Source organism: Equus przewalskii, chromosome 15 (assembly GCF_037783145.1).
Source record: "Equus przewalskii isolate Varuska chromosome 15, EquPr2, whole genome shotgun sequence".
Classification (NCBI taxonomy): domain Eukaryota; kingdom Metazoa; phylum Chordata; class Mammalia; order Perissodactyla; family Equidae; genus Equus; species Equus przewalskii.
Genome location: NC_091845.1, coordinates 25,370,681 through 25,388,408, shown reverse-complemented (window position 1 = coordinate 25,388,408; position 17,728 = coordinate 25,370,681). Strand labels below are relative to the sequence as shown.

The window sequence follows — 17,728 nt, the reverse complement described above, 5'->3', positions numbered from 1 at the left end:
GTCAAGCCACGCTGTGGTGGCATCCCACGTACAAAATAGAGGAAGATTGGCACAGATGTTAGCTCAGTGACAATATTCCTCAAGCAAAAATAAAAAGAGGAAGACTGGCAATGGGTGTTAGCTCAGGGCTGATCTTCCTCACAAAAAAAAAAAGAAGAGTAGCAGACTAAAGGGGACTGTGTTTGAAGGTGAAGGACACTAGACAGAAATCCGAGAAGAACATTCTGGTGGCTGGTACTCAACTCAATCATTACAATTCTTTCGCAGAAGGTGATATATCAATCTCTTCAAAAAACTTCTATCAGGTTTCCCACTTAACGGTACAAGAACTGAGCAGAACCAGCCAGAAGAAGGCATACCATGTGTGTTTAAAGGGGCCAATTTATGTGCAAGGAAGAATTAGTACACATATGAACCAAGATTCATCTTGCCTTTCCACAAAGGTTACCTTAAAGGATGTCCATGCATTCACTGAAGTTGAGACTAGGCTACCTATTGACTTGTTCATTGAGTGAAGGCTATTAGCAAAGTTTAGGAAGGTAAAACAGCTAACAATTTAAAAAATAATCTTCACAGTGAACAAAAAATAGAAACAAAGCTCTACTGAATTTAATTTTAATTCCTTCTGTTCACTATTATTCCGAAACATCATGTACATTTTGAGTTAGAAGTTACACTAAGACCAACGTCTACAAATAATAATCTTCCACTGAAAGATGTGACTAAAGCATGGGATCCTTTACTCAGAATTTTATAATTTTACAATCGTATCACTCATTTTCAGGGCCACTGAACCAAAATTCATAAAACCACTGTCATTTAAAAATCAATTAGAACTTAAACATCCTCAGTTTATGAAAGAAATAAACGTCTGAAAAATAAAAGCTATGCCTAAATTTGACAAACGTGTGTGGATTTTCCTCAGTTTTCAAGTTCACAGTCTTTCTTAAGTTAATAAATGATGAGATTTCTCAATGCAACTACAAACTCCCCTAAAAAAGAATCCACTTATTCATTCTTGTTGCTGTTTCCGGAAATTAGTTTAAGATTGATTGGAGACAGATACAACACATACATCAGGTTGAAGCATATGTAATTGCTGTTGTGGAAGACAAGCTGTTGAATATCAGCAGCTTCATCTGGGTTAATCTAACGTGGAGGCATTAGCAGCACTCAGCACCCCGCAGTGGTAGACAGCCCAGGGTTCAAATCCCAGCTTTACCGCTAATTGGTTTGCGACCTTGGGCAAGTCATTTAGCCATTTTTTAAAGTCTTTGTCCTCTTCTGTGAAATCGGGATTCTAGGAGTACCTAGTTTCTACCCAGAGTATCTGTCACGAGGATAAAATGAGATGGTCCATTTAAAGTCTTTAGCCCATGCTAAAGTCTGCCACTACAGCGAGGCTTGATAAATGTTACTTAACGTTGATAGTGTATGTTTCTAATCTTCAAAACCAGGCTCATTACACCTTGTTGGGAGGATTAATGAGAGAATGTGTCTGAAGTGCTTGCCAAGTGGTAACCGAGTGCTATTCCTTTAAAGGAACAGCAAGCACACCTGCCAAAGACCAAATAACCTTGAACAAGTTTCTGACACTCAGGCCAATTATTTTCTCTGTGAAATGGGAATGGTAGCACCAGCCCTAGCGACCTCACGGGATTATCGCGAAGATCAAATTACACAACTTTCTTAAAGGTACCCTGTAAACTATGAGGTGCTGTAAATATGAGACAGTGTTATTATTCAAATCTCTCCAGCATTTCTTATTTCCCATACTGCCTACAACCTTCACAGAAAAGCTTCTACTTAGTGGTCTTCTAACTGCAGAGGGTTCAACTTTCCTTTGCAGATATGGGTTTTTTTTTTCACATATTTAAAAAATTAACTTGAATGAGTGACCAACATTTAAAGACTGAATGTTTCCGATTAAAATCTGGATATACTGGGAAGGGCTGCTTGACAAACCGTAATGTCTGGTTCCTTGGATTCTGTCCCTTACAGGCAAGGTCGATGACAAGTATGGGACCAAAGACAATTCACCAGGAAGACACTCACTGAATTAACTCTTTCTGCAGAGAAGTTTTTGCTCCTACCCTTGGTCTGCCCCAGCCCTTGTGAGACCAACACGTTGGCCTCAAACTAGGAGAGTGCTGTGAGGTTGTTGCAATGCAAAAGCATGGGCAGATAAAGCGGCATGGACACAGTGAAGGATGTAAGAAAACCTAAAACTTCAAACAATCCTTAAAAACTCACAGATTGGTCTTTGAGTAAATTGATTTGGGGTGAATCTGGTTTTGGTCCCTGAGCTTTTGGCCGCTGGGCTTATGCTGTGATCCCATGTTGTCTTTACCACGCAACAATGGGCAAGATGGGTCTTGCACTCCCCCGTCTGCCACAGTGACCCCGGATCTCCACTGCCTCTGCCCACTCTATTCACTCCCTCACTCCACCTGGCCCCCCAGGCACGTGAGGGCATGACTCCTGCCTTCCGAAAACTCTCCACCTTATCAATAGTTTCCACTCTGGTCATAATCAGGCAAGCCTAGCCATGGCAGAAACACAAACCTTACAGAGAGTATGCAGAAGAGAAACGGATCATTTAATGGTATTAAATAAAAATCATTTGAAGAATTATAAATGATTAAAAAATTAATTTGGGTTATGAATTGGCAGGCTGCACATTTTCTAGGAGTTATGAACCCAACTGTCCCACAGTCCCCACATTACTCAACACATCCTTCTTGTGGGGGCCCGGCTCACTCCCAAGTGAGAATGTGCGTGTCTCTGCTTCTATTTTCAGAACTGGCTCTTCGATGAAATTCAACAGGGATGGTGGCTAGGGGGCGGAGGGGCAGGGGAAGACGTAAGAGGAAGCCACTGCTGGTCGTAATTAACAGGCACAATCTTTGGCCATGACCAAGCCAAAGAAAATATTTTCTGACACACATTTAAAAATTAATGGGACTGCAAATCAATTTTTAGAGCTTGATAAAATATTTAAGGAGGACAGTAACCCTGAGTTTTAAGCCAGAATGAATCAAGTCTATGCAGCCTCTCACTTTGTACAAATTTAGTATTCATTCATTCATTCCCTTTCAGAGAAACTATTTTAAGCCAGGCACTACGCCAGACACTAGAAATAAAGTGTAAAAAGGTGACTAAAACATGATCTTCACAAACGTTCTGCATGGTATACGTTGGTTTTCTTAAACTTTGTGCAAACAATAAAGTTACATTAAATGGAGAATCTGATTCAGTAGGTCATAGCGGGGCCTGAGATTCTGAATTTCTAACAGGTACTCAGGTGATGCTGATGCTCATGCTGATGGTCCAGGGGCCACGCTTTGTGTAGCAAAAATAAACGAGTCAGAGAAAACCATTCCTCTTTTGTAGGTGAGGAGCACGGAGGCCCGGAGCAGCAGAAATGCCTTCCTTAGGGTCGCTTGTCTAATCCAGGGTAAACAGGACTCAGGCCCTTTGTCCCTCATCCCATGCTTCTTTCATATTTTGTATGGGGGCGGGGGTAGGGGAGACTCATCTATCTTCTTCCTACAAGACAAGCTTTTGAAAATAAGAAGGAAAACAGGAAGGTAATGACCACAAATGGCTAGGAATCCAGAGCATACATTCTCAGTGGGCCAATATCACCCCAAGGGGCAAAAACAGTTGGGATTTTTTTGCGTGTGTGGGAGTGGCTGAAAAAACCTTACTCTTTTTATGTAAAGCACAGATGTATGTATAGTACCTAAGTACACAGACATCCAGCATGTCTGTTTTTGCTTTGGCCTCAAGGTCGCACATGACTGAGCCTTGTCAACTCTGCACTCACGTTTTACAGCAACTCTCTCCTTGCTCTTTCTATTCTAATCCCTTTCTTTCAGCCCCCCATGCAACTGTGGCCCCCTCATCTCACAGCTCTTGCACTACTCTTCCCTCTGTTTAACACTCTTCCCTTTGCTTCTTGTCCCATTATTGCCCACTCATCCTCAAGGATTGTGTCTCTGACCTCACAAAGTAGATAAAAGCTGCCCTTCTATGTTCTCAGGGAACCATGTACCTCTCCTTCCCAACACCGTTTGCTATATTTGTCAGACTGTTTGATTCATCAATAACTATCTTACCTCTAGACTATAAGCTCCATGTCGGCAAGGACCACATTTGTTTTTGTGTACCACTGCATCCCCAGACCTAAATATGGTGCCAGGCACACACTGTCACTCAATAATTCTTTCCGGAATGAGTAAATGAACAAGTAGAGACAATACACATGAATTCCACTCTGGGATCCTCCTCAATACCTATATTGTGAATCCAGTTTTTAATAGCATGACTCATGGCAGTTTCTTTCCAGTCTACCAATTATATTTGAATATATCAGATCTGCATCACTTCACTTTGCCACTTGCTTGCTCAACACATGATGGTATCATTCATAAAACTCCCATCACTTTCCTTTCCTTTTCTTTTTCCTACCTGCTCCACCCTACACAACTATGATTTATATACACAGGACAATAAGCCATTGTCCTATAATTGCTAGTGCCATTTGGCTTTGAATATAAGACCAAAGAGGGCAGCATACGCTAATAGCTTTGAGCAAGGTAAGGGTTCTCTCTCTTTCCAGCCTCAGTTCCCATGGTATAAAGCAAAGATAAGAAAAGTATCCATCTAATAGGGTTTTAGTGGAGATTAAATTAGATAATGTATCTAAAGTATTCAGCACTGTGCATGGCACAATATTAGCATGTAATGAACCCTAGTAGTCTTAAATGTTGCCTGATGTTGTAGGTAGATAAAAGCTCTAAAAGGTAGAAGAGGGTATCATCAAAATATATATTCAGGGGGCCAGCCCAGTGACACAGTGGTTCAGTTCGCATGTTCCACTTTGGCAGCCCAGGGTTCACCAGTTCAGATCCCGGGTGCAGACCTACGCACCACTTATCAAGCCATGCTATGGTAGGCGTCCCACATATAAAGTAGAGGAAGATGGGCACGGATGTTAGCTCAGGGCCAGTCTTCCTCAGAAAAAAAAGGAGGATTAGAGGCAGAGGTTAGCTCAGGGCTAATATTCCTCAAAAAAAAGAAAAGAAAAGAAAAGAAAATACATATATTCAAAGAACAACATTAACAAAGTTACTTTTATTCTGTACCTATCATAGGTCACTACCCATACATTCACTTACTCTAGTCTTTATTAACAATTCTACAGAAAAAAGGCATCAATATTCCCATTTTCAGATGAAGAAACAGATTCACACAATGCATAAGTGATGATTAGCATTTAAACACAGATTTGTCTGTCTCCAACATCTATGCTCTCAACTCCAGGAAATTTTGGGGATCTCTGAGCAGGGAACTAAGCAAAACTTCCCTGTCCCCAGCCTCCTCATGTTCATACACAGAGGAACAGCCAATTGCAGCACAGATTCCCTTTGGTTACTTTCATTATCAACAGAGAACATTCCATGGTGGTGTTTGCCAAAAGAGCTTATCACAACAGACGGCCTCCAAGGCCTGCCAAAGAGAAGGACTCCAGACGGTCTCGTTTTCCTCAATGACAAACAAGAACTCTCTTCACCCTGCTTTATCTCTGTGTCCCCAAAAAGTATACCCTTGGCAGCTGCTTTTTTGCAGACCTTCTAGGAAGCAAAACAATAACATTATTGAATGCTGACATCCCCCTTCCTAATTAACATGCAGAAATATGCAACCCATAATTCCAATTTGAAATGTCACCCTGGCACTGCACTTCCATGCTGAGGGAAAACCTTTGCAATGCTCCAAGTGTATAATCAGCCTCTTCTACCCAGAGGCATTTGTAAAACAAGCATGTTTGGACCCCACCCCCACTGAATAGTTCATCCCTTGTAAACTCTCTCCTAGAGAAGTCCCAAGGGCTGGCTGAGGCAGCAACCTGTCTTGCTGAGTGAAAATGTCAACAGAAAAAAAAAGGAAGGCAAGACAAAAGGGACATGTGCTGATTTATTTCAAGCACCACATCAAATGCCACAATTAGTTCAATGCCACCATTAGGAAGTTGGGCCAAGAAGGAAAAAGGTGTTTCTTCTTCTTTGCCTTACCTTGCCTTGATGTTGATTCTGTCTAGAGACAGAATAAGGAGTTTGTTCAAATTCCAAAGCAAAGATCAATTACAAGCTCCACTAATAACTTCTATGCTTTGTGGGGGATGATAGTTCGGTTCCTTAAATAGCCAGGAAAGGACTCTGTTAGAACAGACACAGCTCTCAGGAGTACAGCTGGTGGGTGGTGGAAAGTTTTGTCACGGAGCCCCCGCCCCCTCCAGCAAACCTGGCCTCCTCCAGAGTTTCTTATCTCAGCAAATGGTAGCAGCATCTATGCAGTTTTGTAAGACAGAAACTAGGAGTCATCCTAGGAGGATTATCATCACCTGCATCTGCGCCGCCTCCTTCTTACAATAACCATTACCAAGTCCAGCTTTTTCATCACGTAAGTATCTCTAGATTCAGCAGACTTATCACCACCACCACCATCAGCAATGCAGTCTAAAGCTAACTCCAGCTAGGGTTGCCAGAGAAAATGCAAGACTGCGTGTTCTGTATTTTTATTTGCTAAATCTAGCAACAACCATCAGAGACCATCTCAATTCTACTTTCACAGGGGAAGCTTTTCCCAACTCTACAGAGATAAACTCTCCCCATCCTATGGTCTCTTTTATACATCCTAACACAAGTACTGTTGAATATTTATTTCTGTGATTATTTGAATAATGTGTCTTGTGCGCTAGACTATAAGACTCACAAAGACAGCAAGCATATCTGGTTTTGCTAAGTATTTTATCTTTAATGCATTAACAAATGAATGAATAAACCAGTAACAGAGTCTATAAAAGAAGTATCCACTTCCAGGCAGCAGACACGGGAAATACTGGCATCCCTGTCTTGCCTGTGACATGACCTGGGTGATGGGCATTTGGCCAGGTTTTTTCCCCAATTCCATTTACTTTCTTAGACCAGCCTCTCTACGGATCTCAGTTCTATCTTCCAAATAGATGAGCTCGACTACATTTCTAGCTTTAAAATCCTACAATTCTGCAATTCTAAACTCCAAACAAATGTTGGACCTGAAAGAATATTCTGAAGGTTACCAGGCCTTGAGGTTTTATTGGTTTGCTCTACTTGTCTGTCACATCACATGACACTGAATTCAGCCTCAAAAGAAGATCACCCCTCCTCCGAAGTAACATCCTCTTTGGGAGGACTCAAAATTATGCTTTTCAAAGAAGTTTCTCTCTTAAAGATGTTCTCAGCATTGTGAAGTTGGCTGGGTGGGAAGGGAAGGGTCTTCTTGAATAGGTCCTCACCCTTCCTTGCAAAAGCTTTCCAAGAGCTTTCTAGAGTTCATTTCTAGAATGAAAACTTTTCATTCTAGAACTGCCCTGTAAAATATGGCAGCCACCAGACACAAGTGACTATTTAATTTAGTTTAAATCAAATTAAATTTAAAAGTCAGTTTCTCAGTCACAATAACCACCTATGGCTAGTGGTAGCCATGTTGGACAGCTCAGAACACTAAACATTTGTATCATAACATTGGTTCTAAAGGAAGCAGGGCACAGTTCCTTGCCCCTCATTCTCTAGGACCAACGTTTTGACTTTCCTTTGGTTCATCACACTCAACTCTCTTTGGATTCAGGCCTCGTTGCCAGTGCTGACTTCTAAACTGCAATACTGTCCCCTCAGCTTCTCATCTGAAATCCTCTGAGAAGCTTCAGTTCAAATGTCACTTCTTCATGGGGACCTCCTCTGACGAGAGATGAGATGTAGTATCTTTACTATATGCTTTTCTGGAGCACCCAGAAGTTCCCTTCTCAGAACACTCATCACTTCTCTTGAAATTGCTTAAAGTTAACTTGCCTTCCAAGACTGACGGACTGTAGTCAAACCCTGGAGCCGGACAGCCTGGGTTTGAACCCCAGCTCTATCTCTGCCTCAGCATGTGAACTTACAAAAGATAACTGTCATCTCCAGGTCTCCCATTCCTCTTCCATAAAAGGAGGTTAAACTGTATCCACCTCAGAGGACTGTCGGGTAATCAAGTGAGTTGGTGCATATAATACACTTTGAAGAGTACCCAGCACACAGGATACACTAGACAAGTGTTGGCAAAAATAACTAACTCAAGCAGAGCTGTTTTAGTCTTCTATCCTGGACGTTATACCCCGTGCCTGCCTCGGGACAATGTCTGAACCAAAGTAAATGCTTAATAAACATTTGTTGAAACACCGTATTTGCAGAGAAGGGCTTGCTTTAAAACTGCACTGCCAGAAAAGTACTCTAAAGATATATTCAAAACAGTGTAGCGAGATATTAGCACAGGGACGCTCATTGCAGCATTGTTTATAAAACACCAGAAAAAGAGGGAGTGGAGAGGATCCCAAATGTCCCTCTGCAGGGGACTTGTTAAATAAGTTACATATATTCATACACTGCGACACTGTGCAGCATTTATAAAGAACGAGGTGGGGGGCCGGCCCGGTGGCCAAATGGTTAAGTTCGCGTGCTCCGCTTCAGCGGCCCAGGGTTACGCCAGTTCGGATCCTGGGCGCGGACATGCCACCGCTCATCAAGCCATGCTGAGCTGGCATCCCACATGCCACAACTAGAAGGACCCACAACTAAAAATACACAACTATGTACCAGGAGGCTTTGGGGAGAAAAAGGAAAAATAAAATCTTTAGGAAAAAAAAAAAGAAAAGAATGAGGTGGAACTGTATGGGTTAATGTGAAAAGATCTCCAAGATATGCTAAGTGCAAAAGGCAAGAACAGACTGAAATAAACAAGAACACATATGTACATGCTGTTTATGTGTAAGTTTTCTGCATCTTTGCACTTGATCCTTTAACAGCAGTTCCCTATGAGGAAGAGGGGAAGTAATTTGGACTTAAATATGTTTATATCCTTTACTATAGGAAGTCTTCCATCATGCACATTTATTACATATTTTTATTTAAAAATGTTTAAAGAGTCTTGCTTTAAAGAGTGTTCTGTGTTGTTGTGGCACATTTTTCCTCTCTAGAACCAGGACAGGCCAAGAGAAAAAAAAATTGAGCAGGGAAAAAAGATGGTGAGTACCTGGGAAGTAGATGAAGATATTTTACTGGCAAATCCACTGGTTTACTGACTAATAATAGAAGGGGGAGGGAATCCACTAGGGTGGCCATCTCAGCCCAGTCGTGTGTGTAAATATAAGAGCTAACGCTGATTGAGAGCTTACATGTGTCAGACGCTGTGCTCAGCCCTTTCCAATTATTGTCTCATTTAATCCTACCTGTGAGGAAGCACTATTATTATCCTCATTTTACCGAAGGGAAAATGGAGACACGGAGCATTAAGCAACTTGCCGGAGGGCACACAGCTCAGCAGCAGAGGGGCTAAGACTCAAACTCAGGCAGCGCCACAGCCTGCATGCTTGTTAAGTGTCCAGCAGACAGCAGCACCGTCGAGGGATTGGTCCAGGGGAGGCAAAGACAGAGGAAGCTCTCTAAAGATCTATCCAACCCTACTCCTGTGACAGTATCTGGCATTTCATAAAAATTCTATTTTGCTTTCAGCTTATTAGAGTCAACATGATATACTCCAGTCGGTTCCAAAAAAGTATGAGCTGTCTCGTATGGTAGGGAAATTACGCAGCTGAAAGGTCAAAGGCTGAAGAACACTGCACAGTCAAATAGCCAAACAATGGAATGGATTAATGCTGGGCCCAAGGAAATTGCAACTCGAAAATAACCAAGAGACATTCACAGAAAAGGCACTTTTATAGAAGACGATCAGAAATTTTCCCAAAAACTTTTCCCTGTTGCTACCCAGCAGGCAGTTCGGTGAAAGTATTAAGGGGTTATTTCTGCAACTTTTTGGTTACATCCAGGATATTCTTCTTAGGGTTTTCAGGAAAGAGTGTGAGACCTGAAAGTCAAACTGAGCTGGGTTTGCTTCTTGGCTCTAGCATTCTAGAACCAGTTGTACAACCTTGAAAAAGTTCCTAGATGCTATTTGGCCTCAGCATCCCCATCTAAAAATTGGGTGATAATAGCTACCTCTGTCAGAGCAATAAAATTAAATGGGAAAACAAAATGACTCCACCTATATATCACTTGGAACATAAACATCTCAATAAACTGAGTTCATTTTTCTTTTTCCCAAATTGTTGGCTAAGTCACATGCTTCTCCTTTTCAACCCAATAATCTTTGGCTTTGCACAACCACTCCCACACTTGCCCTATCCCAAAATGCCAATGGATGTTTTTTATATTCTGAGATTCAAGCTCCCCAGATGGGCATAATAATTGATTTCAGATAAGGACAATTCACTTTCTGCTAACCAAAGAGGATTCATACTTGATCTATCCTCAGCCACTTAAATTTTTAACTAGATTCACATCTACATGACAACATGTTGAAGAAGCTCCTGGCACATCCACTTAGACCCCCTCTCGTCCCTCACCTCACTCCCAGGCCTTCAGGAATCATCCTTGCTTGAGCATTCTCAGATCCCCTCCCAGCCCAGCAAGCACTGGTCAGACCCCAACACCTCAAGGAAACTAAGACAACTGATAATAAGCAATACTCAAAGGAAATATTCCTGAATTCACAATCAGGAATTTGATTAGCATCCAAAACATCTAAACACTGTCTAACGTATATTTACAATTTGGAAATCAGCAGTAGGTACAAAGATAACACTCTTCCCCTTCTCTCTCCAAAGAATATCAAACCAGAATCAGATCTCTAAGATTTATGATCTTCTCTTAACTGTCGGCCAATGCCTGGAACAGGAGATATTATCACATCAAAGCTATAAAGTTCCTAATAAAATAATAGCCTACTCTGTATTTACCCTTTGTTTTTAAGCCTAATCTTGAAAATGCCCCTGTGATCATCCAATAAATCTAAATTTTGAGAGTTTATAAAGAGTTACACATAACATAATAACTGGACCAAGTTAATAATTTGACCTAGTTAATATTATACCCCTTCTATCTCATCAAATAATAACACTCCGAACAGTAATCAAGTTATAATACTGTTTTCAGGAAATGTAATTTTAATTTTTTCTCCACATTTGGCTTTGACCTTGCAGTCCCATTTGTGAGATCTCATCCTATAGATACATTTTCACCTGTGTGAAATGTCCATGTTACTCCATGCAGTAGTGTTTTGAGTATTTAAAATTGAAAATGACCCAAATGTTTATCTGCAGGGAATCAGTTAAATAAATTATGGTATGCCCAGACAAAGAGATTACACAGCCACTTAAAAAAGAAAGCAAGAAGGGCTCTATTATTGAACTGCAAAGACTTGTAAGACATACTATTAAATAAAAGAGCAAGATACCAAACAGCCTGTGTTGTATACTACCTTTTGTGTAAAACAGGGAAGAAATAAAAAAAAGTGTATATATACATACACACATGCATGTTTGTATTTACGTAAAGAAATTTGAGAGGAGTGTATTATATGCTCAAAAAATACATTAAAAAACAATTAGTGGTAAAAATGACATTCCAGTCCTTCGAGATTAAAACACTATCTAGAAGATCATAGTTTGTGGCTGACCATGATTCTTTTTCCTCTTCTAATACCATACATGCCCACATACACACATATATTTAGATTAATAAAGGAGAAAACTCCTAGAGAAAAAGAGCTCCACAAAGCCTTCTTCCATGTATTTTATTATTATTAATCACATTAAGGTGAACTGCAGTCTCCCATAGTTGTTAAGACCTCACTAGCCCCCAAAATGTTTTTGCCTCAATGGCCCTGGATCCCCTGAAGTACCCAAGAGAAAGGCATCCTCAAGGCTACCATACAGATAAGCTCACCTTCATAGGTGCCAACTTCCAGAAGAGTCCCACTTTGCTCAAGGTCCAAGAACTCCTTCACAGTCAGAAAGTTATAGTCCACGCCAGGCACTTCTCCTTCTCTTGGAGATCGGGTTGTGCCTGCAGGAGACAAGACAAAGGCACAACAAATCATCAGTCCACTAAAACAGGAAGCTCTGCATCCAGGTGTAATTAAAATAACCTGTTCAGTAAGCTGGAGTACCTAAGACTGCACACCTACCCGCCCGGATAGGGACCTGGGAAAGCCAACTTATTTCTAACAGAATAGCATCCTCACTTCCACCCTTCAGGGGCCTGGGACCCTCAAAGAGGAGAAAGAGAAAACAAAGTACAGCTAGGTAACTCGAGGAGAGCTTTATCATTTTAAAAATGCACTGAATGAAAATGGTGAACTGGATTTTATACAGACAACATTCACAATCAGCAGCTTTTATGACTCCAGTAAATACTAAAAAGTTATCCTCCTTAAGCTCAGAGCCTAAGGGGTTTATATTTTTATCACAAGCTTCGAAATTCTTGGGTTCCGCAGTACATCCGGCAAGTTCCAATGTAGTAAGCCCTTTGAAGAAAATGACACTGACTGCATAAACACATCACTAGAGCATTCCAATTGCCCAAGATCTGTGGTTGGATATCTCCCAGGTATTAAAATGCTGCGGCTCTCCATGTAATTAATATGTTTGGTAAAAAGAGGCCACCCATTAAGTTCTGACTAGAGAGAAAGGACACTGCATTTGTTAGGAAATTCTCCAATTAATCTGGTCATTCTCTCAATGACTAATAAATAAAACAATTCTTCTTAAGAAATACTATAGGGCCTCTAGAGTATTTAAGTAACCCAGCTCAGGTGCCGGGCTGTAGAGCTATCATTTTAGCCCAATCTCAACCAAAAGTGTGGAAGCAACGTGGAAGGAATGTGGTTTACACATAAATCAAGAAAAGAAAATAAGCCAAGAAGCAATTATGTAGTGCGTACTAGGAACCTATGTTAAATATTATGGGAGACCAAAAAAAGAGTAAAATACATGATTTCTGCTCCTATAGTCAAGTTAGGAGATACGATTAACTTGGCTCATTTTGCAAGGCACCATTATGTATGGTGCCTTAAGATTAATGTTGACCTATATAATGAGCAGGGATTTTTCTGTATTCCTAGGAACTTAATAATCGGGGATTTCCCCCTATTCCTAGGAAATTTAAAGCAATTAAATAGCCAACTGTATGAACCTAGAGGCTCTAATGTTCCCAGCACAGTGCAGTCTCTCTGCTCACCTGCCCATGGGAACGATCGTGGCCAAACACCTACAGTGGAGACCCAGAATTCTAAGTCAAAAAACTTAACACCTAGTGCATATTTTACTCAGCGTAAATACATTTTAAATGAACCCAATTTTTCTAATATCTGAAATCAGAGGTTTTAAACAGCTGCCAATTGTCCATAAAACAGTTGTTTTACAAATGTTTGCTTACCATGCCCAGCATACTGGGGCTTTCTGGTAAAGAAGCCTGCTTGTGTAGATCTGGAAGTCTACGCTTGTACTATTTCCTAATTTGTTGCCACTTCTGGCTCCCCTGACAGATGGTGACAAGCTTCTGAGGTAATTCACAATTTTTAAATTTATATCTCCAGGGTCAGGCACACAGTAGGTACTCTGGAAACATAAAGAGTACCATATACTTCTGATGAACAGGTGTCTGGAGCGGGAATGATGGGTTCACGGTTTGGCTTCCCAACTTGTGGTCTTGGGCACGTTCCTCAGGTTCTGTTATTTCTTAGTTTCCTCATCTGCAAACTAGGGATAACAACAGTACCTACACTATAGGTTTGTTGTGGGTATTGAATGAGATAAACCTTTTAGAAGGCCTAGCTCAATAGTCATTGGTACATATTACAGTTTATATTATCGTTAGAATGAAACGAGTTGATAGAATATTATAGTTCAAGTGATATAATAAAATATATATATATATATATATCACTACATGGATCATTATATGTTTAATCTTTTGAATAAATATTTATAGAGACCCCAGTACACACCAGGCACCAATTTAGGCACTGGGGAAAGACTGGTAAGCAAGATAAAGCTCCCACCCTAATGGAATTTATATTTTACTATGAAAGATAGAAAATAAAGATATATGTGAATACAGCATATAATTTCAGATGGAAATAATTCTCCCATAGGAAACCTGGGTGAAAGGACTAGAAAGCATCTCAGAGCGACAGGAGCTAAAGGCTTGAAAGTGTTTGGAGGAAGGAAGCGCGGTGGGGAGCAGGGAAGCTATTTTAGACGGGCGATTAGGAAAAGCCTGGCTAAGGAGGTGCCATCTACATTGAGAGCCATGCAAAGGTGATGGGAAAAGCACTGTAGGCAGAGGAAAGGCCAAGGGCTTTGACGTAGGAACAGGCTTGACATGTTGGAGGAAGGGCAAAAAAGGCCAGAGCAGTTGTTCAGAGCAAAGGACAAGAGGTTAGAAATGAGAGCAACGGGCCAGCTGATGTAGGCCACAGACAACACGTCATATTTTGTTCTAAGGATGATAGGAAGCCACTAGAGGGTTGTGAGCAGGGTCGTGACATGATTCATTTTTAAAAGATCACTGAGTTTTACAGAGACCAGGCTATGGGCAGAGTGTAAGGGGAAGTGGGCAAGACAGAAGCAAGGAGACCAGTCAAGTGGCTATGACAGCGTCCAGGGGAGAGAGAATCAGGCACGGACAAGAACAGCAGGACGTAGGAAGTAAGAAGCAGTCAGATTTCTATCACGAATCGTGAATATCTTCAAACAGCTGTTAACACAGTCCACAGGAGAGACAAGTTAAAAGTGTGCCAACTCCTCAGGCCATGCTAGGTCTGTATTTTGAAGCCAGAACGTGCTGATGGAGAGGATGTAGTGAGTAAGAAAAACAGAAGAATAAAGACTGACATCTTATTCTTTGACCTGGGCCAATGGGTTGTCCCATTTACAGAGATCAAGAAGACTTTTGGACATGTAATGTTTGAGATGCCTATTAGACACCTAAGTGTAGAGAGCTGTGGACAGTTGACTACATAAATCTGAAGAGCAGAGTGGAGGTTGGGACATAAACTTGGGAGTGATCAGTAAACCACCAGCCTTTGAAGGCAAGAGACAGAAAGGATCATTTAGGGAGAGAGTGTGCAGAAAAAGAAGACAAGAAATTTGGGTTGAACACTAAAACCTTGTAATTTTTAGAAACTGAGAAAAAGAGGAAGATCCTCAAAGGAGACTGAGAAGCAGCAGTCAGCAAGGCAGGACCAAAGGAGGTGGGTGTGATGTCTTGGAGCCAAGTGAAAAAGCTGTTCAGCCGGCTACTTGGAAAACACAAACAGTCGACATCATATTGGGAAATCCCAATGCAGGCAAGAATAGAATCTCTTTGAAACTTGCTGTGAAAGGATCTGTCTTAAATATGCTCTAGACGGCAACTCTCATACTGGGTCTCTGCACCAAAATTCCATTAACTGAATCCATCTCCACCCATAAAAAGATGAGCATAAATAAAACCAAACAAAAGACTGTTGGGTTTTGAAAGTCTTCTGAAACCAGACAACGTTGGGTTTTTCCTCCTTCTGTAGCCATCTTATCTTTGCCATTTTTTTCAACCAGGATTTTAGAACCAATTTGTCAGATTTACTTTAAAGACAACAATAACCCCTGGGTGTTAAGTTCCTGAAAGGATTCAAAATAATCAAGAACTTCAAAAATGCTACGTTTTAGATGAAAAATGAAACTAGCAGATTTCCCATGTGAATAAATATGGCCTTTGAGCTGCAGGGGAAGGGGGTAGGAGGAGGGTACATCTCCACCCACAAAACCTTCAGGGTTTATTACCAGCCAGAACCTTTCCACTCTGCAGGCGAGCAGGAGGTTCACTCCCGGTTATCCTCTGAGCAACCCGCCCTGGGTCCGGGCCAACAGGACCAGGCTCCATTCAGTGACGCAAGGGAGAAAAGGGCCTGGGAGGGGACCCCGCCTCCTCTTTTCTTCTAGTAGAATGACAGGCTGCCGGCTGGACACACGCCTGGCAGATGGCATTTCAAAGGGTTTTCAGGAGCCATCTGGGGTGGGTACAATTATTACAAACCACGCTTCTAACAAAGCCAGAAGGGTTACTTCCTGGCAGAAGAGAAGTAAAACAAATTCTATCATGTTTCTCAGGGACAGCATATTAAAAAAAAAAAAAAAAAATCAGCAGGCTGACAAACTGGGGTTTCTACAGCTTACAACACAGCCTTCCGCTTGTCTAGTTAGAAATGAGGCCAAGAGTATCTTGCAGTTATTAGCTTTAAACAAATAAACACAGTGCCCACCTCCTCACCTTCAAAAAGACAAAAAAGACAGAGATTATCAAACACTACGAAAAGAATGATAGCTTCCATTTATTGGATGCTTACTTATGTCCCAGGCAAGGTGTTAAGCACTTAACCAATACTATTGTGTTTAATCTTCATAAGATCAGCAGAAGTAAGGATTATTATACTCATTTTATTGATGAGGAAGCTGATATTCAGAGAAGTAAAGTAACCCGCCCAAGGTCACATAACCAGTGAGGGAGAGCTGTGATTCGGATGAAGACAGCCTGACTTTAGCATCTCTTATTCTAAACCATCAATGTCCAATAGATCTTTCTGCCTTGATGGAAATGTTCCATATCTGTGCTAACATGGTCGCCACTAGCCACACGTGTGGTTACTGCTAAGTGGCTAGTGTGACTGAGGAACCAAATTTAAAATTTTATCCAACTTTAATTATATTAAATTTAAATAGCCACATGTGGCTAGTGGCAACAGGGTTGGCCAGTGCAGCTCTAAACCATGAGAGTATCTGAGTTGCCTGCATTGCACAATGTCCATACAATGCCCCCAAAGCATATCTAGCTCTCAAGATAATAACAAGAAACATGCTTGCATTCAACAGCAGACATCTTGCACTCACTCAGGAAAAATTTCCTTTTAAAAACCCCTATATGCTTTGAAAAACGATCCAGTCAAACTCTGTTTTGTACTAAAAATTGTTTGGTTCCTACTGGCTATGGTTTCTCAGAAAAACATTTCCTTAGATATTTGTGACAGCATGGTTTTAGCAAAAAAAAAAAAGGACCAAAACAAAAGCAGTCTTTCAAAACAAAAAATTGAGTGCCCATGAACACGGGAATGACTGAATGAAACATGGCAGATCCACCCTCAGGAAAATGTTTTTACCATGTGAAGAACTGTGAGATCTACATGCAGTTATCAGAAGGCATGCCTATGATGTGCAGTTGAGTGACACCAACAAGTTACAGAATAATATGTAAAATATTACTGCATTATTGTACAACACAAAAAGAAGCCCTATGGATGCTGTACGTTTTATGAGTTAAAACATAGTTAACTGGATAGAATAATACTAAACCCTTAACAGTGGTACCCTCAGGAGAGTGGCTTCAGAAACGGGAAGTGACAAAATGACTGTTTCTTTAAATAGCTCTCACACTCTGAATTGTACCAATAGGTATGTAGTTGTTGGGCATTTTATAAATTGTATGAAATAACTATTTAAGGAATCTCGAAAGATCTGATTCTTGAGCATCCTTTCAAATATCTCCAATATTAACTTAGTCCTCGCAAAAACATGCAAAAGCATATAGGCTCCAAGTGAATCAAACAAACAGGTGCCAAGGTTTCCCATCTCATAGAAAGCCAGCATCAACATCAACAACACTTGCCTTTAGCTATAAATAGGAATATACTACAAATAAAGTTGAGGAGAAGGTGGTACTATTTTTCTCCCTGATTTTGTTTTTTAAACCTCAAACTGCTCATCATTTAAACAGAG

General features: G+C 40.9%; 1 protein-coding gene across 50 annotated transcripts in view; it reads right to left on the bottom strand.

Annotated features, from left to right (window-relative positions):
- The window catches only part of MAGI1 (membrane associated guanylate kinase, WW and PDZ domain containing 1), a 597,869-nt gene that overhangs the window by 108,698 nt on the left and 471,443 nt on the right, over nt 1-17,728 (bottom strand). For all 50 annotated transcript variants that reach the window (XM_070576890.1, XM_070576908.1, XM_070576899.1 and 47 more), the window contains one exon: nt 11,865-11,984. In XM_070576890.1, the coding sequence (XP_070432991.1) occupies nt 11,865-11,984 (120 nt within the window). The remainder of the gene's footprint in view (nt 1-11,864; nt 11,985-17,728) is intronic.